Source organism: Pyrgilauda ruficollis, unplaced genomic scaffold (assembly GCF_017590135.1).
Source record: "Pyrgilauda ruficollis isolate IOZ18807 unplaced genomic scaffold, ASM1759013v1 scaffold119, whole genome shotgun sequence".
Classification (NCBI taxonomy): domain Eukaryota; kingdom Metazoa; phylum Chordata; class Aves; order Passeriformes; family Passeridae; genus Pyrgilauda; species Pyrgilauda ruficollis.
In genome coordinates this window covers 1,686,531-1,711,317 of record NW_024510210.1, presented here as the reverse complement: position 1 = coordinate 1,711,317, position 24,787 = coordinate 1,686,531, and the positions used below count along the sequence as shown (strand labels likewise).

Here is a 24,787-nt window from a genome sequence, read left to right as displayed (position 1 = left end):
CGAGCAATTGGGATTATTTGGGAAGAAGCACTCAGAAGTTACTTGGCTGGAACCTCACGTCTTGTTTTACCATGTGCAACAACAGATGGTGAAATCTATCAGAAAACCATTAATAGTGGAGGAGCCATGGTAGCAAACTGGTGAGACAGCTGGTAGCTGGGGAGTTTGGGGGGTCAGATTTTACTCTTAGCTTGCTATTGATTTTTTAAATCAATGACCTTTTAAGATGGTAAAAATAATCACTTCTACAGTTACTAGCAACCTAAAATGATTTATGCTTGTGCGTATTTTTTAATGAGTACAAGTACAAAGAAGTTTATTTCTGACATACAAGAGGAAAGTACAAATCCAGAAGAGCACTCCTATGGTTCCCATTTGGCAGAAGGCTGAAGGCAGGGGTTGAATGAATTCCACAGTAGCATGAATTCCACAGGGACATGCAGGTTTGGTGCACAGAGAACGCTCCTTGAAGACCTTATTTATTGCACTTCTATCCAGTAGTGTGTGTTCAGGATTCATACAAGCAAGATACTAAACAAAAAAAATCTAGAAATAACTAACTAAACTGGTGCTTTGGGCTTTATATTTCATCTCCCAAAACCAGCTCTTGAGCTGACTCAGGCTCAAGTTTCAAACCTGCTTGGTCCTCCAGGCTTTCTAATTCCCTGCGTACTTCCTGGATGACACTGCTTTCCTCATAATCAGAGAGGAGATCTTGAGGGATCAGGCTGAGAAAGGGCATCTCATCCATGACTAAGGGATCTTCTTTTTCAGTGTGCTGCGTTTCATTGGCAGACAGCTGACACACAGATGTAGTGCTGTGGCTGTTGGGAAAAGGCACATCTGGTCACACAGTACATCGATTTGTGCTCTTCTGCTACTCTGTGAAATTCTCCATTCCCTCCCCGTATGAAAACATGCTAAATGCACAACGGATCTACCCTAGCTGACTTCACAAGCACCTCATTCTTACATGCTTGACAGCTGGTGAGTTATAAATGTGATTTCCACATACAGAGATCCTAACAGCACAAAATGTTAGATCCTGGTAAACAAGAGCAGTGGCCCTCAAAATAAACAGGTAACAAAAAAGTTACTTGAATCTTCAAGTTCAGATAGAAACTTCTGGACAGTTCAGCTATGTTCACACCCCAATTAATTTCTGTGTTTATCCTCATCTGGAACATTGTTCTTACTAGACCTGATATTTGCTGACAGACCTTCCCTGAGGTTAATGGCGCATTAACAAAAATTTTGGTGCTGACAGGATGGGATCAGCTCTGCTTGCTTCCTTAGATGACATTTATGAAACAAAATGTTACCCAATTCCTTTTCACGCATGAAAAAACATAGAAAGAGTTGGACACAGAAGAGAGAAATATTAATCTGCATCTCTATCCCAGCTATGATGTCTTGTTGGAAGTTAATATGATGCTGGAAGTGTAGGAGAAAACTTGGGAGAGTTTATTTTTTAGAAAACACTGGTTTTCTAAAAATGCTTTTAGCAAAACTGAGATGATCTCACTTTCTGCAAATGAAGTTGCCGATGATACAAACAACTAATTTTAAAGAAATATTAAAAGCATGACCTATGCAAAGTTTGCATTAAAATTCGTTTAACATATCTTACATTCTAAAACAAGCAAAAATCTGACAGAAGCCCAGTCTCACATAGAGAGTTGGTGGACAGGGACTGTATGCAGAGAATGAAATTGGAATGATGCATTTCAACAGCTGGCAGCACTGATTGATTAAACAGCAGTACCAGCCTTATTAATTCACACTGGCTTAATGTGTTGCCAAACTCAATTAGGCACATCTGTGTGGGACAAAGCAAAAGGTTTCAATGCTACTGATGAGAAAAACTGTCAAAACCTTTTCTAGTGAGGCAGAATCTGCGAGTTCTGTAGCTATTTACCACAGAAACAGACCCCTCAAAAGTTCCAAGCCAGTCGTTTGCCCAGCTTTGGTCCTCACCTCTGAGGCTGGCAGCTCAAGCCACTCGCACAGGGGCACTGCTCCAGCACTCCATCGGGCTCCAGGTCCCAGGTGATGAGGTTGAGAAGTCTGTTTGAAGGATCATGGCAGGGCTCACCTTCCTCAGGTAAGGGTGTGCACACAGGAAAGAGAAGCTCTGCAGGCCAAGGGAAAGGCATTTTAGGAGAAGTCCTTAGCTGTCTGCTAAACTGGGGTGACCCCGTGTTTAATTCTGCATGCAAGATATAAAAAGGCAGGCTCGACCTCTTTTCAAGTTCCCTTACGTGATAGGGAGCCATAACCATGCTTTTTCCACTAGGTGGGAGTGAGACATTTGAAGTTCATCCTTAATGAGCAAGATCAGCTTGACTCAGAGACTGCTGTCAAGGCAGTACAGCACAGCTCCACCCCTTGGAGATTCCAAACTCTTCTAATCCCAAGAAAACTAACATTATAGAGAATCCTTTGCAATGAGTAGCACTAATGGTCTGAAATCTGAATAGAGGCATACCTCTCTATCTTAAACTCTGTTATTTTTTTTCTATTTCTTTGCAGAGGCTGCAAATACAGGGCAACTGTTCAGAAACTAATGAGATCACAAGAACCACAACTCAGATATTTAATTTATTTTATCAATTCTGTTGTGGGCAAAGCTGTCTGATGGCATCTGGGGCTCAGCACCCTCATTTCTACACAGGGCTGACTTTCAGCCTGTGTAAGAAATTATTTAAGAAGGCTGTGTCCTTTGGGTTTCCTCATGTCAGTAGCTCCCAGTCTCAGTCTGGAATTCAGCTCTTCCAAATGTTCCTAGAAAACCTCCCTTCTTCCTCTTGTCTTCAGTCACTTCATATGGCAGGACGAAATGTGAGAAGAATTCAAACTCTAGGTTTTTTAATCAGATTTGGTCAAAACCCACATATATGTGTATGCATGCACAGACACATGTGCTTTAACGTACATGACCCATCAGTTCCCAGTTTCAAAACGTTATATACTGAGCAGCAAATACTCCACACTTTGCTACAGTTTTATATAAAAATACACATCTTTATCAGAACAATCATTTGCAACTCTCTAGTGATGGAGAAAGGCCTTGAGGTTAGGCCTAACCTGAAAAACCCTAAAGCCCTGCTAAAGCAGACAGCCATAGAGAATAAAAATTCATTGCTATTAATCAACAGCACTATTTTATGTTCTAACAAGTGTATTCTATCAATATGCATCAATATTCTTACCTGAGATATATATATAAATTTTTTTCTCACTAACTATATATCTTGTTCCTTCCTAACCAAACTTACTTAGCATTGAATGTCCACTATGTAACGCTCAACATCAACATGGGGAAGCTGAGCAGATCCTCTTCACTTTTAAATGGTGCTGGAGCTTTCTCCTTCGTTTTCCTGGAATGCCCTGCAGCCTGATCCACCAGCAGGCTGAGAGTGGGACAGGCCCAGCCATCAGTACAAGGTCTGCTCTGGCTCACAGCAAGGAAAAAAGCTAGGGAAGTATGTACCTGGTGTAGGGAGCTGGCTGGAATTATGTCCTGTCACTACTAAAAGAACTGTGATAAATTAATTAAATCATAAATTAAAAATAAATAAATAAAATAAGAAAATAAATAAATAAAATTTAAAAGTGAATAAAATAAAGAAATAAAATTTAAAAATAAACAAATGAATGATTAATAAAGTAAGTAAACTTAAAGTGATAAATGCAGTGAGGAGCTGGTGGGTATAAAACAGCAGAAGAAACTGGACCCCAATCAAACAGGATTGGGGACTGATTTCAGGCCTGAGACTTGTCCTCTGTGCTCCCTCCTGTAAATCAAGTTTCCCATTCCCATGTGGACTGACAGCGTGATCTGGGACATCATTCCTCAGTGTCTCTTGGCTGCCTGGTCACCACTGCATGGTGTGATGCCCTGGAAGGCTCACATGAAACTCGGAGTGTGAAAGGTATCTGCAGCCTGATTCTGATGGGCTGCTTGCTGAGAGGAAGGAGAAGCCACTTTCAGCCAGCTCATTAATTTCTTCTGCACATTTGTAATTCTATCATTTTTGCTCAATTGTGTGTAAATTTGACACAGAACTCCCCTTTAGAAATGTGCATTTTTGTGCTTCTGCTGCTGGCCTCATCTCTATCGTGCAAGAGGCTTTGCTTTCACCAGCATGCCCCCCATCAGGCTGTTTCTCACTCCTAATTCTATCCAAGTTTTCTAAAGGAGTTAACCCGTGCATTCCACAGGCCAAGGGATAACAACCTGCTGATTCTGTAGAGATTTAACCACTTCCCTGGGCTAAGAAGAGCCAAACACCGCCGCTCCTGCGTGCTGGGATGGACAGGACACAGCCTTTCACACGTACCTTTGTGAAAAGCACAGCACGTCCCAGGGTTGCAGTCGTGCTGGGTCTCACAGATGGTGCCGTTCTCCCCTCTGGAAGAGGATCTCCTGCACTGGCCCCACACGCAGAGCTGCTCCCCACAGCACTCCACATCCCGTGAGCAGGGCTGCCAAGGGCAAAGGCACGGGATAAAACTGGCACTTTAGCACTCAGCACATGGCATCACACACAGCTGTGCTCAGAACTGGGCCCTGGGCCTGAGGACCACAGTGAGTACTTTAAATAGATGTCATATTGCCACTGTTTAAGTAAAACTGCTTAATTTCTCAACTGAAGCACACCTGAACTATTGCCAGACAGGAACCTCCACAGCAGAGTAGCAGCACTCCATCCAGCCTGGCCTTGGGCACTGCCAGGGATCCAGGGGCCTGCCCACCCTGCCAGGGAACAATTCCTGCCCAATACCCCATCCATCCCTGCTCTCTTTCAATTTACAGCCATTCCCCCTTATCTGTCCCTACATGCACCTGCAAAATGTCCCTCTCCAGCTCTCTTGTAGCCCCTTCAGGTACTGAAATGCTGCTCTAAGCTCTCCCTGGGCTCCACTCTTCTGCAGTCAAGGGAAACAAAAAATTAATAAATGAAACTTCATCAATGGAGAACATTACTGACATTTTTCCATTGTCAAATGCAGTCAGAAATTTACAATTTCTTTCAGAAGAATTGTTTTCAAAGAGCAAAGCAAAAAAAAGTCTTACTAAAATGTTTTTCAGTTGTAATAAGAACCAGACCTCATTGGTAACCAAGAATCTTTGAAAAAAATCTCTGAAAAAAATCTCTTTGTGAATTTCTAGCTAAAGGTTGCTTTGTATGACAATTGCCCAGTGTTTCAACTACACACGCCTAAGAAATCAACCTAATAAAAGCCGTGTGTGTTTCCTTTTTTAGGTAGTTTGATTAATAATCTTAAATAGTCCTAGCAGGTCAGCATTTCTGCAGCTTTTTCCTGTCTGTGTAAAGCCCCATCTGGGCAGACATACAAAACCTGTATTTCTTTTCCAGTGGATCCCACAGGAAGTGCTTAACACAGGGCAAGGAGCAGGACTACACTGGCACTACTAAGACCTGCTAATTAAAGAGAAAAATGCTCTGTAGCCGTCGAGGTTCTAGGTGGGGAATTATCCCACCTCCTTCAGCCTGAGCTCACTTTCCAACACAAGAGTAGCTAGGATCCAGTTTTTACTTTTTTTATCCTACAAGTGCTCTGCTGAGAACTGAAAAGAAAAGGTGGGGAGGGGGATAGGTGTTGGACCATCACAATCTTGATTTTTAATTACTAGCTATTAACAGGAAATTTTTTTTATCCTCATGCAGAAAGCCTTGCAGCTTCTTTTCTGCCAATTTTGACTTGCTGACATTATCAACAATAACTTCCTGAGTTTCTAAAGATCACATGAAATCCCATCTCAGTCAGGACTTACAGTGTGCTGGGGCTTGCAGAGCTGGCATTTGTATTCCAAGGTGGAGAACTGGCAATACTTCCCTGGTTCACAGTCTTCATCAATGATACACTCCTGGAGGAAAGGATAAACAGTGATTTACCAAAAAAGCTCCTCATTGATTATATTTCTTATTTGGGAACCAAGACAAAAAGCTTGCTGGGGTTCTTTGTTCAGTCACAGCTCTGTAACAGACCAGTGCCCTCTCCCTGGCTTATCTAAACCCTCTGGCCTCAAATTGCTGGGTGCCTTCACTTCCTGAGCCCCTGGCAGTGAGGAGAACACAGAGAGTGAGAGTGATATATTTTTGCATCCTCATGTCTGGTTCACAGGGATGGGGTGTTTTCCCATCTAATGGTTACCTCTCAAAAACTGTATGATTAACCCTCTTCTTTTTTTTTTTTTTTTTTTTTCCTCCAGGCTGGAAACAATTTAGTCAACAAAAGAATAACTCACAGCACTGTTCTGAGTCACCTGTTTGTGACCTGTCCAGCACTGGTTTGTACCACCCTTAGTGAAAAGGAAAAAGGAAAAAAAGGAAAAGGGATTACACAAAAATCCCTGAATTCTCTGAAGTAAGCACTTGACTGCTCTTTGGCAGACACTAATCTCACTTGCTGGAGCAAATCATCTGTGCAAGCTCTACTGAAAGCTCCCACTAAGCTTCTCCTTTTCTTCAGGTCTCTTCCAGATCCAGCCTTTTGGGGAGTTCTTGCCCTGCGTGAGGCAAGGCTGCTCTGCAGGAATCAGCCTTGTCTAAGTTACCCATTCTGGCCACCTCAGATGTTTTCCAACAGTTTACTATGTTCATTTATGTGCAAATTCACAGAATCACTGGGTTGGAAGAGACCTTCAAGATCATCGAGTCCAACCCAGCCCCGACACCTCAACTAAACCCTGGCACCCAGTGCCACATCCAATCTCTTTTTAATGGTGACTGCACCACCTCCCTGGGCAGCCTTTCCAGAGCTTTATCACCCTTTCTGTAAAAACTTTCTCCTAATATCCAACCTATATTTCCCTTGACACAACTTGAGACTGCTTGATTACTCAGAACACAGAACAGAAGCTAAACACACTCTGAGGCCTGACTCTTTTCCAGTCCACAACTCGACATTCAGGTTATGTGTTTATAATTCAGAAGGAGTCATTTTAGCTCTTTGAAGGAATTAGTATAACCAGGCCTAGGCTGTTATAAATTATTGCAATGTTTTTCTACTTCATTATCCCAGTACTGTGTGTGGGTTTGTTTTTTTTATTTTTTACTTTTCTGTTGCTACATAATCAGGTGGAGCAAAATGCAAATATCCAAATGTTATGCAGTATGTTGGAGGTTTTGTGGCTCCAAGTGAGCAGCCAGCCTCCTCTCTTCAGCAGCCATGCTCTTCTAGGCCAACTTTGTGTTGTTGCTTTGTCAGCTGCTTTTATGAACGCCCTGTATAAACCATACCCAGAACAGACTGTTTCACTCCTGTTCCATCCCCTTTCAGGCAAACAACCAGGTCTCACTGTAGTCAGGTTTTCCAACTGTCCTTCTCCACAAAGGAGAAACCTTGCCATGATTGCTCTAAGCCCACGGAATAATTCTAGCTCTAAAACCACCTAACACCAAAGCTGCAATTCTCCAGTTGCTGCTTTCTCCTGAATTAATGAGTCCCACACCAAAAAACTTTTTCCTCTTACTGAACTGTGTCCCATCAGCTCAGACATTCAGTTTTATGAGAGTTTCCAGTCAGGGAAAAAAATCCCTTTGTGGTTTTCTTTCCTGGCATGGCAAAGGCACTTCATATGTGCTCTGTGAAATTGTGTGCCACACTCCACACAATTTACCCCACCCAGACACCCACAGTTAATGCAGAGCTCAGTTGTGCTTACATGCAGATGTGTGACCATATACTCTTTTAATTATTTATTTTTCCTTACTTAATCAGGCAACAGACCTTTTCTGATTCAGCTGCCTTTAGATAGAATAGCTGCTGGACAAGGAGCAAATCTGAGCACCTTCATCGGCTGCAGCAGATTCTGAACAATCCATTTTTTCCTGGAATTGCAAAACTAAATTATCTCTCAGAATATTCTGTCATTGCAGGAGCAACTGGGTAAACTGAGGAGAGGGAGTGCTGGCTTCTGATGTGCAGCAGGACATACAAGTTGGGCAGATAACTTACAGACAGAATTAGGCACACTGATAATGGTGTACATCTCTCTGAAATCCAGTTTGGTGTACTAACAGTTAATGCTGTGGCAAAGGAATAGGCTGTTTGGGAGTAATACAGAGTGAAAGCAGCACTGCCTATTTATTAATGGGTGCACTGGGACCCATCAACAACAGAGGCCAGGATGGAGAATCCCATGCCATGTACCTGTAAGGACACACTCAGCATCCTGTGGATTCTTATTATAATATTGTTCTCTGCAGTGAATATCCTGCAGCACCTGGAAGCTATTTGGGCATTAGGATCTGTTCCAAAATCAACAGGGGAAAAAAAACCCACAAAAAACCCCAAAACAACAAAACAAAAAAAAAACCAGCAAAAAAATGAAAATCATGGAAAAGGTTCCTAAGTCTTCTGAAACAATTGCTGCTGAAAGAAACTTCTGGTTTCTTGTCTTTGGTAGATCATGTCAAAGATTATTTCCTTCCTAAAGAAAGGTCAGTGTCCATTTTATTTGAAAATAAAGCAGTGAGTGATGTTGGTGATAGCTGAACGTGGCAGACACTGAAACTGGGGCAGGTCTGACTGTGCAGGTCAGAGCTGCTGGGACAAGCTTTGACAGGAGCACTTTCCCCCAGGCCTTTGCACACACGTGGAAAGGCACAAAAGAACATAATTTTCTCTGTGTGATGTGCCAGCCTGCAGCACTGGGCTGGAAGGTGCTGCAGGCAGTTCTGCAGACTGGGCTGGCTGCTGGACTGCATCCACCCCACCCGGGGGCATCACATCGCCCTCTGCCCACAGCAAGGAGGATCAACAGCGACAAGCCAAGAACTGCCCATTTCAAGGCATGCAAGCAGAACACCAAGGCCAGAGTTAACCAGCTTTCATACAGAAACCCACTGTCTTTGGCAGTGTTCATCTGGTTTCTGTGCCTCACTGTGGCAGTACTTTTAATGCTGTTTTGCTGGTGATACGATATGTACTGAAATAACACTCATTTTGCTTTGATCTTTTTCCCCTTAATCCTTAATTAAAACCCTAACTGTAGACTAAAAAATATTCTGATGATGTCTAACCTTCAAAATAGACTCATTGATTTTATATTCACAACTGGCATTCGATTTGTCCATTCCCTCTCCCCACTCACACTCGCCCTGCCTCCACATGCTCAGAAAGCTCTTCTTCAAAGATAACTTTAAACAAAACTCTTCACTATTCATTTCTTCAGCTAATATTTGTCAGGGACTGTCTTGAGTGAGACTTTCTCTCCTGGGATCTTGACTCTTCAGTTTAGAACCCAAGAAAGCAGAGGAAGGCATGACCATGACTTAATATACAACGTTTCTGTGGTTCTCTGGCACGGGAACAGTGAGAATCAAGCAAGAGAACCCCTTTTCCCCTCACTGTGCAATCTACATGGCTCAGTTTGCTGGCTTATTGTGATTCAGGTAAAGTTTGTGCCTATAAACTTCTGCAGGAGCTGAGGGGAGAGGCAGGATTGTTTTCTGCACAGCTGGTAAGCCAAAACAACCCTTCCAAAGCGTTCATTCCCAACCCTCCATGCATTTCAGGTTCCCGAGCCATGAAGTGTAGAGGCAACCATCAATGATTTTGGAGAGCTGAAGAAGTTCTGCCAGCAGAAACACAGCACAGGAAGCAATGCCACTAGAGCAATTGTGGCAATTAGAAAATGAGTTTTAGTAACAACCTTGGAAACGCATGGGAGCACCTCTCACCGTATTTCAGGACAACTGTCCTCCAAAAGCTTCTCTGAACAAAAGCCCCTTTACATGTTTGTTAAACATATAAATACGAAGCAATTCCCTTTTCAAAAACCTGTAACTCAGGTAAAACTGAGTGTTAGCCTCCATAAACCACAGCTACAGATCCTTCCCAAACATGCCAGAGCTCACCCAGCTGCACCCGTGAGCCAGCAACAATTCCAGCTGTGGCTGCAGTGCCATGTTCACAGTGGAATTGACATCTCTCAGCAGTGAGTCCTTCTAAGAGTTAACATTTCTGTGTTTACAAATCCCCTTCCAGGTTTTGTTTCAATTTCTGCAAGTTGTTTCACGCAGGGCTGCTCTCCATTACTGCAGCAGATGGCAAAAAACTGCTGAGTAGTAAGGAAAAAAAAGAAGCATAAAACCTGTTTTATATCCTACATGTATTTAAAAAAAGGCAGAATTATACAGAATAGAATATTGTCTTATGGAAATTACTACCTTAATTTGAAATGCAGTAGCATTCCAGTTCCTAATCTCTCAGTTGTCTAGACAGGGCACGTAATGCATTTGTCTTTAATGAGATATGGATTCATTTGCCTTGAAATACCTCAAAACCTCTGTAATACTTTCCAGCAGTGCAAGTCTCTCACTGCTGTCCTGCCAAGCACACAACACTCATAAAATTAGGAACTTCTGTTAAAAAACAGACGTCCTAAAAAGAGCAGACATGAGCTGCGAGCTGTGTTGGGGGTCAGTGCTATGGGGAAAGCCAGCTCTTTGGGTGGCTGCTCAACAGCAATGTGACTGCTGAGCTCAAAACCAATAAACAACAGAAAACAAGTCCCTAGGCTTTGTCTTGAACTTCCCCATAGAGCTAATCTCATCTGATTCCTTCTCTCCCATTTCCCAGAAACATCTTATTTGGAAAAACTTCATTGCTGGTTCTCCACATGACACAATATAAATGGAGGCAAAATATGTCTACATGACATAACTGAAAGTGGCCTGAAGGCACTTGAGCTCGGCTTGAGGTGCCCAAAGCAACAGAGCCACGTTAGCCTTAACATGCTGACAAAAAAAGAATTATTGAGGCAGGCTGTGATCCCCAATAAACTGCTCACCACCAGTGTAAGAACTGCATCCCTTTCTACACCACCGGCTTATTCCCACCACACAAACAGTGATCTTGTCACTGATCAGACCCCTATGCAGTTAATGCTCAATGTCAAAAGAGGAAAAAAAAATATAATCTTATCCACAGCTTCAAGGAATTGACTCCACTGAAAAAAGAAACTACAACCCAAAGAAACAAAACCAAAAAATTCCTGGGAAATGCCTCAGAATAGTGAGAAAAATGGTGCCTAGGTGCTCTCAGATCATGCTCTGTTCACTCTTGGCCAAAATCTCTATGAATGCCTTGTAATAATTTAATAGCAGGTCACTCTGCAGAAGCAGCCACTTCATTTTCTTCCCTCACCCTTTTTTTCCCGTTGTAATAACAAACTGATCTTGGCAGGACTACAGCTGCTGCAAATGCTCTTGTGTAGGAAACACAGAGCCAAGTATTCATTTCAATCTATTTTGCAATGGTATCAAAGAGGGCACATGAGAACTATCCTAATTTAGTAGAAAACCCTCATAAATTATGTATTTGTCAGGTAATTAACTTAGTCTGGAAACGAAAAGCTATCTAACTAGGAAAGGAGAAAAGGACTGTGTCTATGTGTGTGTGTGTATATATATATTTTACATATATATATATATATATATATACACACATATATGTGCATGTGAGGTCAAAATACATGTTTATAAATAACGTTTTCCTAATGAGTTTGCAATTAATGGTCCCAACTGAGAAATGCATCTACCTGTGGTTCTGCTGATGGGAGAACAACAACTCTTTGATCTTTCATAACCAGGAGATGTGTCTAAACACTCGTGGTCTGAGAGACCCTGGGTTTTATTCCAAATGTCCTGAGCTCCAGCAGCAGTTGTGAAGCCACTGTGGGGCTGTGCCACAAACCTCCAAAGTGCCATTATCTGTGAGCAGCAGTGATCACACAGAACACAGCTTTGAGGCAGTGATGCTCCCCGGGAGCTGAGTTTGAATGCAGGCTGCTCTTGTCTCTGCAATTGGCAGCTAAAAAGTCTCTGTGATTCACTACTGAACTATGGCAGTTTTGCAAATCTGTAAAAGCAAAACAATGCAGACTAGCTGTACACAGCGAGGATGTGAAACAGCTGGATGAAAAGAAAAGCCTTTGAAAACAAGATTTCTGTACTTAATAGCTGCTGGCTAATCTTCACCACCAAATTAAGAGTAGCACACTGAGAGTAAGATGTTGACCTGTGCCCCATCCCTCACCAAACTGATTTCAAATCCTGAATCTTATGGGCTTTGTTCCTTTATAATATACTTTTTTTTGTAGCCTACAGTTTCAACAGACTTACTAATTCTGTTTAAGGTGCCAGCCAAAGATAATAATACTGGAACAGAAGTACATTGGTAAGGATCCACATTCAATGGATTTTTCCCATGGCAGAGCTGACAGCATAGGAGACTGCTTTTACTACAGAAGAAATGGAATAGTTTATTTTATGAGCTGTAGATGGAAGAAGAAGGGGTTTGAATTACAGCAACAGCATTGAAATAAATCATCTCCAGCACACAAGGAATTTGGGAACAAGAGATCCACGTCTGCCTAAGGATGGAATAGGCATTTGGGTCATAGGTCTTTGAAGCTTTGTCAAGACCTCCTCTTTGGGGCAATTGTTGGGATTACAAAAGAGCCTCTTTTATTTTATTATTCCCTTAATTTAATTTTCCATCTGAAATCATGTGCTTAGAGGATATCGATAACATGAGATGATGACTGTTCATGAATATTTATCCCATTTCCTAAACAAACACAAATGAGAAAGAAACGAAAAACATTTCTTGTGCACAAGAGTCTTCAGCACACTCTTTTTGCGTTCCAAAAGGAACGTAAGAATATGAATGTATTGCAGATTTCCACCATGAATGAAGTCCAAGAAAAACACCTACCAGGGGACCAAAACCTCCCTTGCTGACAGATTTCCTGGACCCAGGAAAACCACTAAGGCTCCCCTTTGCCTGACACCATGATGCCAAACTCTCTACATGTCCTAAGATACTGCTCCTCCCCCTGGACTTTCTAAGGGAAGAAGTTTGAGGGATTCCTCATATGATATAAATTCAGAAGCAGGCTCTGAGTCATTTCCACACAGAATAACAAGTAAACAGATCCAGAATTCACACCCCACCCTGTGTACCTTTAGTACAATCATGCTGCATTTTAATATATATGACTGGAAGGGGACTTGCTATGAAGGTGAGGATCAGCTGAGGTACAATAGGGGAGGGGTCTCTCTGTGTAAGCTGCAGAGGTGAAGAACCACAAGATGTAATCCCCAGAGTGGTGTCCCTCAGTGCTATCAGTGACTCAGCCTCTCACAGGCCGGGCAGACACTCACTCCACAAAAGAAGCCAAAATGCTCTTTGTGAATCACATGGGAGGACAAAGTTGAGACTCACTCAGCTGATACGGAAATTCATTCCTTGGGGCACTGCATTTCAACCACCATTCTACAGAGCTTCCTTCCTTCCTTCCTTCCTTCCTTCCTCCCTTCCTCCCTCCCTTCCTCCCTCCCTTCCTCCCTCCCTTCCTCCCTCCCTTCCTCCCTCCCTTCCTCCCTCCCTTCCTCCCTCCCTTCCTCCCTCCCTTCCTCCCTCCCTTCCTCCCTCCCTTCCTCCCTCCCTTCCTCCCTCCCTTCCTCCCTCCCTTCCTCCCTCCCTTCCTTCCTTCCTTCCTTCCTTCCTTTGCCAAACCTTTCATGAAACAGAACTAAACAGAAACAACTTCAATTCAGCACTTTCCCTCAATTTCCATGGTTTATAAATCATAGTGCAAAACACCATCAAGCTGGACTGGTAGCATCTCACACCTCTTCCTGACTGTATACAAATGCACAGAAGGCTGAGCAATCACCCATCACATTCATTCTCTCTCCTCCTTCTCACTAGTATAAAACCAGTATCATTCTACAGATTTTGTAGAATCTAACCCTCCTCAAGTCCAGGCAAAGATTACATAAGAGTTAGGCCCATCATATATGGAACAATGCTATTGGGTCACAGCAAATTCCGCCACCTTACCCATGACAACACAGATGTAAGCAGCTCTAACCCATCTATCTGCATGCTCTCTATCTATCTCAACCATTCCAAGATTATAACAGATGCAAATAAAAGATTTTTTTAAAAATACCTCTGCAATACATCCAGTGCTGTAGCCTGTATTTCCTAAAGCCTTAGCTACTGTTACTCTTACAACTCAGCTGTTGTTACCCTTCCAGCTAAGGCTTGCTGCTTAATTAGATAACATGGTTTCAGTTAAAATCTCAAATAAGCAGCTGCTGGAGACAATGGATTAAGTCATGTAATCAAAACCAATGGAAAAAAAATTTCTCAATTGCCTTAAAGCTTTTCCTCTCATGATTAATTTGTTACATGTGTATGGCAAGGGGAAAGAAACACTGCTGAGGAAACTTTAATAAAGAAAATAATGGTTTCTGTTTTCTGTGAATCAGGGAAACAAAACTATGTAGTACTAACAGACATTCCAAGTCTTCACTAGCAATTCCAGTCTATGCCTGTATTTAGAATTGTTAAGAAATTTGCCAGATCCTCATGTGCTGTAATGTGGGATTTCTATTCCAGCTAAACCCTAAAGAAAAAGAATGTTGCCTGAGGAGTCACCTCACCGTTTTTCTCTCCCTGGACTGTTACCCTTTGAGTAGCTAAATACTGAAGGGAGAAAGCTCTTCTTGTGATAAATTTCTCCTCACCAAAAATGACCTGTCACTGTAATACAATGCCTAGAGATGATTCAAATCAAAATCAAATTCAAAATCAAATCAAAATGAAAATCAAAAGTAAACCTTTTGCTGTTCCATCAGTTTGCTTGCCTGGAAATCTAAGCCACCATTTAAGAGCGAAAAAAAAAAAGGGGAGAAAAAAAGTGATACTGATTACTGATGTGTGTTCTCTGACCATGGCTGGTTGTGTTTTCAGCAAGAACACCTGCCTGACTTGCCTCACCTCTCAGCAAAAGGCACCTATGATCCCTTAACAGATATCACTAGATCACAAAATTGCCACCAGCCCACATAAAAGATTCACTTTTCTGAATGGATGTTACCATAAAGAGAAGAAAACCCCAAACATTTTCTCCTAGAATAAATAGATTGATCTAGGAGCGGCAGAAAATAAAATCATTCATGGTGATTATTTTTTATATGTCCCTTGGACATGATCTATAAAATGCAACTGCACAGCCCTGGATCCCCAAACTCAGCGTGTTGAGAGTGGGAAAACTGAACCAAACCCAGGGAAAAGGCAAACACCCTCACTCTGACTCGCACTGCTCCCTCACCACGGCTTGCTGGCAGAGGAGTTGTGGCAAGCAGCATGCAAACAAGGGAGAAGCAGGAACCTTCACTCCTCCTGTACATGGAAAGCTTCAGACAAGGCAGGATTGATTCCCACAACCAACAAGAATGCTGAGAGCTTTAGAAGGGGTGCATGGACACTGCTGAAGCACTGGCTGGAAGAGGGAGTTTTGTACCCTTCAGGAGAACTCACTGATTTACCAATCTTCTCTCACTAATCATGCCCAGAACATTGAATCAGCTCTAGGCATTGTCACTGTATTACAGTGACAGGTCATTTTTGGTGAGGAGAAATTTATCACAAGAAGAGCTTTCTCCCTTCAGTATTTAGCTACTCAAAGGGTAACAGTCCAGGGAGAGAAAAACGGTGAGGTGACTCCTCAGGCAACTTGATAAAAACATTCTTTTTCTTTAGGGTTTAGCTGGAATAGAAATCCCACATTACAGCACATGAGGATCTGGCAAATTTCTTAACAATTCTAAATACAGGCATAGACTGGAATTGCTAATGAAGACTATTGGAATATCTGTTAGTACTTCATAGTTTTGTTTCCCTGACTCGACAGAAAACATACCAACTTAAACTAAACTAGACTAACAGGAAATATGAGAGAAATCCTAGTCACTCTTTTAGCATTTTTTTTTTCATTACTAACCAAGTAAATTTACTAAGGTTATCTACACTGCCCCAGACTCCCACTGATACAAAGGAGAGCAGGATTTGATACCTTTAATTAGGAGTAGTCCCTTGTTTCTCCTGCCCCTGGTAAGATCTGGCAGCTGCTCCCACTGCTCTTTTGCTCAGGATCAGTGAGCCCCAGAGTTGAGTGAGTGGGAACTGAGCCTCACTGCTCACACGGTGGCCACTGCACCCTGCAGGGTTACACAAGCCCCTGATGTCTGTGCTCACTGTCCACTCCTGCTGCTCTGTGTGCACCCACAGCTTCCCACACAGCCTTCTCGGAGAGAAAACCAGCTCAGGGTGAACCAAGATGTGGACACTGAGGAGTGTGTCAGGCAGCTGGTAATTACAGGGATTTCCCACCTTCCTCCTCAGAGAAGTTTCTTTGTACAGGGTCAGACTTGACACTTCTATTTCAAACTCCTCCTGGCAGGTCTTTCCATTCACTGAGGCTAACATTCAGATTGGTTTTTGGCCATAGCCCAGTGAACATCAGATGACTGTCTAAACCACTGGGTTTAGATACTCTGTGACTGGCAATAAGGCCATCCTCTCATCCATGACCTGAATTAAATCTCTTAATAGTTTATGCATCACTAAGGAGCATTTGCTGCTTATGCAGTTATCTGTGAAGTCTCCAGAGATACACACACAGACCATCACTCCTTTCATACAAGAATAAGTCCCTCTCTACAACAAGATGCACAGCCTGAAAACAGTCCAGATTAATAAGAGCAACTCAGAATGTTAATTGAACAATTCTTCTCATCTTTAGCTAAATCCTCTTTTCCTTTTGCATCCTTCTCCACATCATTTTCAACTCTAACAAACACAGGCTACTTGTCCCCATGAACACTTGCTCCAAAGCTTCATATTCTACACTGCCAAGACCAAAACTGAAAAGGGAACCAAAAAAGGTGGTTCAGTAAAACATTAAGAATTGCCTAAAGATGTCTAACCATGCTTATCTGAGGAGCCATGGCTCGCCAAAACAAGTACAATTTGCCTTATCTGCTCCTCCACCAAAGATTACCTAAAGGGTGGGTGCTGTGCAGAACAGATCTGCACTGGCCCAATGATTAATGGAGCAGAGCAGGCTGGACAGCTAACAGAAAAGCAGACTTAGAGTACCAAGGAATTAAATTATTAAGTATACAAAACCTACCAGATTTAGATATTACGTGATTTTTGGCTAGACAGAGACCTGGATTTCAACCCAGGAATGCACTTAGCGTGTCTATGGATAGTTTAAGGCTGTTGAGTGCAAGTCACCAGGGACTAAAAGTTCTGTGAAAAAAGCAACAAAAAAAAAAATGGACCCAAACGTAAGACTGCCCAAAACAAGTGTCCTCCCTGAGGTATTAGGGAGCAGAAGTCAACACCAAGATGCTGCATTTTCAAAATTCTGCCTTTGACTCCTCTCCTGCAGTGCTGCTGATGGAAAAATTGCAATTTCCATTCCATTGATTCTTCCTTCTCAATTTCAAAGCTTCCTTTCTACAGAGCACTGGTAGGAACTCCTCTCCCTGGAGCAGTATGAGCCTCAAGGAGAGCAGCTCCAGTACCTGTGGCTGAGAACATGGCTGGTGAAATCACACACAAGGTGCCCAAAGAGAAACCAAGTGGTTACTTTGGCAGCTCTGGATATCAGCGGGTAACAGGAAACTTGAAGAACTGCAGCTCAACCATTTAAACCACTGTTTTTCTCTAGAAAAGGGGGAAATAGAACTGTTTTCCTTCTTTTTAGTACTTTCTGGCTAGAGTAGATAAAGGCTGACAAAAGGTTTAAATGAGGCTGTTATAGAAGGGATGCCATCTGTCCTGTCTGTACAGATAAACCAGAACCTGCCAGGTCAGCCTGTAAAAGCTGTTTCACACTGACACCTCCCTGCCCCGAGCTCCAGGGGTGCAAACAGCAGCCTTCATCATGGAAATGGAGGCCTGGGCATCCCAGGGTCTCCTTCCAATAACGTGCTGCTGTTTGAAATCCCCAAGAGAGCAGCTGCTGTGTTTGCAGAAGGTGTGGCCCCAGGGCAGCTCTAAACACCCTCCCACAAAGAAACTTTGACCTGTGCTGTGTAACCGGAGGCACAGCCCTGCCCTCAACAGCCTCTGCCACCAGGGGCAAGCAAAGAATCTGTTCCACAGTGCTAAAGTGAAATGAGAAGTGCATTATATTCTTCCAGTTCCCTGGTTCACTCTCCCTAGATGCCAGCATCATTAAATCTCTTTCAAAAAAGAGAACTGAAAGCTAACAGATATACTTCTATTAACATTTGAAAAAAAAAACAAAAAACCAAAAAAACTGCAAACAAACCCACAAAAAGAGGTATTGCTTTTTTTAATTATTTATCATATTCCTAGAGAGAAGAAAAAAGCTCAGGTACACTAGCTTTGAATTAGAAGAGAGAGCTTATAACAGAATAGAGAGTAAATTACTGCTCTGAATGGAAGTGAAAAGAAATGTAACTAATCTTTCTGTAGCAAACCTTACCAGTACCAATTTTTGGTTCCTTTTATTTTTCATCCTTGCTTTCCCTTTGTTAGGCTAATATATCATACCTGAAATAGGCCTAGCCAACAGGCTAGAAAAGGTTTTGATTTTCATAGGATAATGAGGAATGCTGTTATTTTTTGCTGTGCTCTTGAACTTCTGACTGGAAATACTTTAATAAATTTCAAGCTACCCAATGCTCCCTGAAGAAGCAAATTACAGAGTATTTGAGCCTTAAATGCAGGAACAAATGGATGTCAAGCCCTCCACAGACTTTGTGCCCATCCAGCTACCTCTTGCCTGTCTTTGGCCTCTATAAAGACACAAGCCTGCTGGATTGAAGCCTGACATCCACAGGGGTGACTGCCAACCCTCAGTGACATCTGAGAAAGTGAATGTGAGTCTGGGAATGTACATGGGGCCTCCCAGTAATGCAGTGCCTCTGAGGAACTGGACTGCATTGCCAGAAATGGCAACGAGCCCAACTACACTCCTGGAGACTCCAAACACCCCTAGCCACAAAAGCACTGTCAAAGGAGCCACCACTAACAAAGAGCAGTCTGAGGAGAATGCTGCTGTGATGCAGAGCCAGGAGGAAACAGTCTGAAAGGAAAAGTCTGTGTGTGGAGGAATCTCCCTCATGTCTCTCTAGTATCTGCACTTTATGTACATATACCTGCTTATGTACATTTATATGCCCTGTTTGTGTGTGTATTGGTACCTGCTTCAGGAGAACAAGCACTGTGATTTAAAATGCAGGCACAACCTGTTTTCCACAAAGCTGCTTCTCCCTTGCTGGATTTCTCATTCCAGCCAATAAGTGGATTTATTATTGCAATGCAGACACTTCTTTGCCTTCTTGTGAGGCTCTTGTGTCATCTCTCAAAGCCCAAAAACACCACATGAAAAGCTTTCAGTGATTTCAGAGGCTTATAACTCAGCACAGAAAATAAATGTAAACTAAGGGTTCCAGTTATCACAAATTACTGCAGTAATGAATTACACAGAGTTTAAATTTCAGAGCACATGGTTTGTGACAGTGCTCGGAAAATTCTTCTTTCTACCAACCAGATTTGTAAAGAGCAGGAGCTGTGGGAATCCCTAACTTCTATAAGTTAAGGCTATAAACTGAGCCCATGGAACTAGTGGAATCACTCTTCCACCACCTGTGGTCTGTGAAGCCTGTGGCCTGGAGAGTGACCAGGACATGTCACAATGTCACACAAAACTTCAGATACGAAAATTTGTGTACATGAAAGTGACCTAAGGGCCCAGCGCAAAGTTTTCTGCAACTCATTTCCCAATACTTTTACCTTAAGTTTACAGACCTAAGCAACAGTGCCTTTTAATTTGGACAAAATTTTTCTTCTTCTTCACAGATCTCTCCACAGCACCACTTCTTTCCTTGCTGTAACCCAGATCTTCCAATTATTAATTGCATTACTCCTACAATATTTCTTTGCCCTTGTAATAGCAAAAGTGATTCATATTCCTCCTTCATGTCTAAAGTTTGAAAGCATTTTCAGATTTACTCCTTTTAGGCATCTCTTAGTCACATTAATTTCATGCTCTCCTTAAACAAGGAGCCAAGTACATCAGGAGGCTGCTTTTCCTCTAAGTTGGCAACCTCTGAATAAGGTGTTTGTACCGTGGGCATGCTGAAAGTTCAGAATGAGTGTGAGGGGGCAAATAAGCATTAACAGCTGCAGCTCTGCTCCTGCAGCCTGCAGGGGGGTGCTGGTGAACAAGGGATGCAGGATGGAAGTGAGGAGGAGACCAGCTCTAGTTGTTCTTGCTTCAGAGCTACACCAAGGCTGCCACCACAAAACCTGACCAAAATCTGTATTCAGCCCTCACATCCTTCAGCTGGAGCTCTGAAAGCACTGTGAGAGTTCTGGATGCAGCACTGGCTTGCTCAGTGAGGCAAACTTCCCAGATGGAAAATGCAGCTGTACCTTGATATATGAAGCTTATAAGGAACTTTGTATGAAACCTGGAGAAAGTTAATTTAGAAATAATTTTTACAGCTGTGAGAATGATTAGACACCACAGGCAAGCCAAATACATTATGAAACATCACTAGTGTTGTTATATTCTTCCAGTTCCCTGGTTCACTCTCCCTAGACACCAGCATCATTAAAAATCTCTTTCAAAAAAGAGAACTGAAAGCTAACAGATATACTTCTATTCACATTTGAAAAAAAACCCCGCAAACAATCCCACAAAAAGAGGTATTACTTTTTAAAATTACTTATCATATTACTAGAAAGAAGAAAAAAGTGTTGTGTTACAGTGCTAAGAAGGTTAAAAAGTTTGTCTTTGTACACTGGGTTTGAAGATGATGATCACATTTGCTTGGGAAAAAAACCCATTTAGATTGTCTTAGTTATGCATAATCTCATTTTTAAATGCACTGTGTAGGATGTTAACACTTTGTATGGAAACAGATGTGGTTTAGAATGGTTACAATTTATTTTATACCTTGAGTTTTCACTTAAGCTACAAGCTTTGCAAAATAGTAAAAAGAAAAAAAGTGAAGTTGCTTGTGTGTGCTGTATTTTGCTACTTGCCATTTTCAAGCTTAAATAGCAGTATAAAAACATGAGCTTGCAAGAGGGAAAACTTTAGAAAAGGGGCACTAATTGCAGGTTCTGTATCCATTAAAATCGGAACTACTGACATAATTTTTCCATAATTGCATCTATAAAATAATTTCCATAATTCCATTTATAAAATAGTTACAGAGCTGCTTCTGTGAAAGAACTGGAGGTAAGTTCTTCTAAAAAAAGCCAGGATATGTTGAAGTAAATCAAACCACAAACTATTAGTCAGATGAAGCCAGCTATCAGAGGAAACCTGGCAAGCCCAGTCTTAGTAAGAGCACAGAAAAGAATCAATTTTGGTAAGACTATAACCAAAGAAAACCCAATTTTTTAAGCAGTGGTAAGTGCTGAATTTCTCATGTGACTGCTGATGTTTAACAAATGTACCTGTGCTTGCAAGACTCATGTAAAGAATATTCTTGATCTTTTAAACTCCCCTGAGAGTCTTTAAACAACTATATTTTGAGGGGAAGGGGATTTATTGTCCCATCTCTCTCCCTTTACCCCCAAGTGGCATTTGATAACCAGCTGTCCATCACTGTGTTACGCTTGAAAAGCAAATAGAGCCATATGTTGTCCCAAAGATTCCTCATAAATGAATGATTTGGGGTTATTTTCAACTGTTAAAATCGATGAAGCAATATTTTAATGGAAGACAAGATCACTGTTATGCTAAGGATTTAGCCACACTCACTGGAAAGGGCTGTGTAACTATCTTTGCTGTTCAACATTTACATCTGACAGACAAATTGGATAGTCAAACATGTCTACTAACCACAACACTGGAACTCCATTTCCAAGTCACAATATTCCTAAGTTAAACTAATTAAAATCACAAACATTTTTGACTGCTTACCCCAATAGTTTTGTGTGTTTCAAATCATTCCAAAATTTTGTTAGGTGAGCTCTGTTACAGTCTTCTGAACAAGGAACCCAAAGTTTTGGTTTGATTTTCAAAAGGAAAGAAACGTGCTCACTTACATGATTCCTTTTGTTTTCTCCATCTCTTATGGATGTAATAACTGTCTCAGAAAAAACTGTTGATCCAGTTTTGTTATCTGTAACCTGATACCAGAAAAGAACAAAATATCAAGCTGCAGTTTTTATTAGTCCTTTGTTACTCTCAATCCTACATCCTGCAATAATTAACCCACTCCCACCCCCTCTTTTTTCCCCATTTTGCTGTCACTCTTAATAAATCATAATCTGAGGGGGAAAGTAGATGACAGAGCTACCTCCTTGTCTATTTAAAATGACACTGTAAAGGAGCCAACTGAGCAGGAGATGGTTGGGTTTTCATTCCCCATGTAATAGCTGTAGCTGTGTCCTATTTTTAGCAGGCCCTTTTTCAAAATAAATTGTTATTTCACACTAACTTTTCATGACAGGTGTCCTTAACACAGTGACTAGTCAAGCACAGAAGACCCATTCAAACCCCAAAGTAATTATCATCAGGAAAATTTTAACTCCAAATTATTTTGTGAATAAACACGTAAAACTGGGCTGGGGCTGGGGGGGGAGGTTTGAAGAAAATGTGTTTAAGAATGGAGAGCTCACCATATACAAGTTTTCTCATACCTTATCAATTTCTTGATGGGTCTGAAGAGTCCTGTTGCCCACTCTGGTTTCCATGTTGGACTCGTTATGGTAGTTGGGAGGTAAGTCCTCAAACCTGACTTCTGACAGCTTTTTTGCCCCTTCCTCTTCAGCTTCCATCTGCCCAGTAAAAAAAAAAAAAAAACAAACATACTAAAACGACTGAAAATTAGCAAAAATGTCACAAAAAGGACCAAGCCACGCTTCCTGTGCAGCGACAGACACTACCTGCTCCAGACACTGCCTGCAGCTGCTCTTTTCATGGGCCAGAAAAACAGGGCTGAGCTAAACCCTTGAGCTCTGGGCTGCTGAAGCCCAAGCCAGTCCCTGTGGGGGAAAAAAGTGTGCAGGCCACTGCCAATCTGGTATCTGCACAGGCTGCTGTCAGTCGAGAGCCCAGCTTTCTGCTCTTCACAGAAAACCACTGAAAACTTGAGGCAGACTTTCCATTCTGACAAAGAGGAGAAAATATCCTGGCAAGAGGGAGAAACAAAAGCCCCTCGAAGTCACCAGAGGCAGCCCTGTGGCTGAGGGTGCACACATCCAGAATTTTATTCTCTGTTTCAGTTCCTACTGTCTTTGTGGGATGAAGAAGGGTGTGAATCTTGTAAACACGCAAGAATAAATCGTGTCCTTTTATTTGCAACCACCGTAACAGAGCTGGGAGGCAAAAGTTCAATCAGGATGAACAACAGGATTTTTCCCAAGACAAAATCTCTCCTTCTGGTGTGTCTGTTTATTTTAAATAACAGCTGCAAATCTTTCTAAGTGCAAACCATTTATCTCCTAAGACTCTGCTCAAACAATTCACACTTCGCACTGCATGCAGGCAGCAATCCAGAACCGACTACAGAAAAACAGGCAGAAATTCTGATTACACCCTTAAGCATCTTCGTAGCATTGGAAAGAATGGTTTGTCTCAATGTACTTGCAGTCTAAATCAAGCAGATAACAGTGGCAGATTTCAGAAACCATCCAGAGGACAGCAAAAGGTCCAAAATCATTTAATTACAGTAAACCCAAGTTCTGTTTTTGCAGCAAGTTGTCAGTTACAGGTTTTTGTAGACTAAGTATTTTTGAATGAGAGGAAAAGAGAACTTGAAAGGAAGATGCTTAACAGGCAGGGGAATGAAAAGCACACAAGAAAGGCGAGTGCAGGGACAAGGTGTTTTGACAACCATATGAGACAATGGCTCGGGGTCTGGTCTCAGTTTCTGGCTTTGAAACGGATCCTGGGCAATTCTGGTCCAGCAACTGGAGATCGAGACACGCAATTACACCACAAGCACGCTGCTCCTCCACACATTTTCAGGACACTTACAGCCCTGAATCCCGGCTCGGGATACCCCGGTGGGATACCCTTAGCTCCTGCGGCACAAAGACGGTCCCGTAACTCTTCCCTCCGCCCTCCCCTCGCCACGCACCGTCCCTTTCTCGCTCTGGGCTGCAGCCGCACGATGGCCCGGCCCAGCCCGGGATGCGCACCGGGCGAGCCCCGAGGGCCGGCGGGCACCGGGGCTCCGGCTCCTTCGGGCTCCGGGATGCTGCCGGCGCCGCCCGGCCGGGGAGGTACGGGAGCAGAGAGCCCCCCGCGCCCCCTCACCTCCTGCACGGCGTTGCGCAGCTTGTGCTGCGTGTCCTCCATCAGCGCCTCCACCTCCCGCAGCATCTCGCCCAGGCTGGCCGCCCGCCGCCGCCCGCCGCCCGCCGCGGGCCCGCACAGCGCGGCCACCAGCGCGGCCACCAGCGCCCAGCGCCGCATCCCGCTGGCCTCGGCTCCCCGCTGGCCTCGGCTCCCCGCTGGCCCCGCTGTCCCTCGGCTCCCCGCTGGCCCCGCTGTCCCTCGGCTCCCCGCCGGCCCCGCTGTCCCCGCGCTGCCGCTGTCCCTCAGCGCCGGCGGGCGGGGCCCGGCCCGGGCGGGCGGAGCCGCAGGCCCCGCCGGAGCCCCCGCCCTGCGAGCGGGGAGGCTGCGGAGAGACGGGCGAGGTGCTGAGGGGAAGGAGCAGTGCGAGTTTCCCCTTCAGATTTTCTTCCTCCCATTGGTAGGAAGGGGACGGTGGGAGCTGCGTGGCACCTCCATCTGTGCTTTGCTTTCCAGCGAAGGCTCGACAGAGATGCTCTCGCCTCACGACCTGCATCGGGCCGGCCAGCACCCCACTCTGTCTGACTGCTTGCCTTAAAATTTTTTCTAAAAAATATTCAGGCAATATCATAATTTTGTATCTCTGTG

The 24,787-nt window shown here is 43.1% G+C and overlaps 1 protein-coding gene across 1 annotated transcript; it reads right to left on the bottom strand.

The window, feature by feature from the left end:
* Nucleotides 1-288: 288 nt before the first annotated feature.
* DKK3 (dickkopf WNT signaling pathway inhibitor 3) lies at nt 289-24,423 on the bottom strand. The gene is made up of 7 exons (XM_041485506.1): nt 24,161-24,423; nt 22,540-22,677; nt 21,943-22,026; nt 5,804-5,896; nt 4,344-4,488; nt 1,978-2,134; nt 289-824 (listed from the first exon to the last, which is right to left on the bottom strand). Exons 1-7 carry the CDS (start codon nt 24,317-24,319, stop codon nt 581-583), a joined length of 1,020 nt encoding a protein of 339 aa, XP_041341440.1. The 5' UTR covers nt 24,320-24,423; the 3' UTR covers nt 289-580.
* Nucleotides 24,424-24,787: the final 364 nt, after the last annotated feature.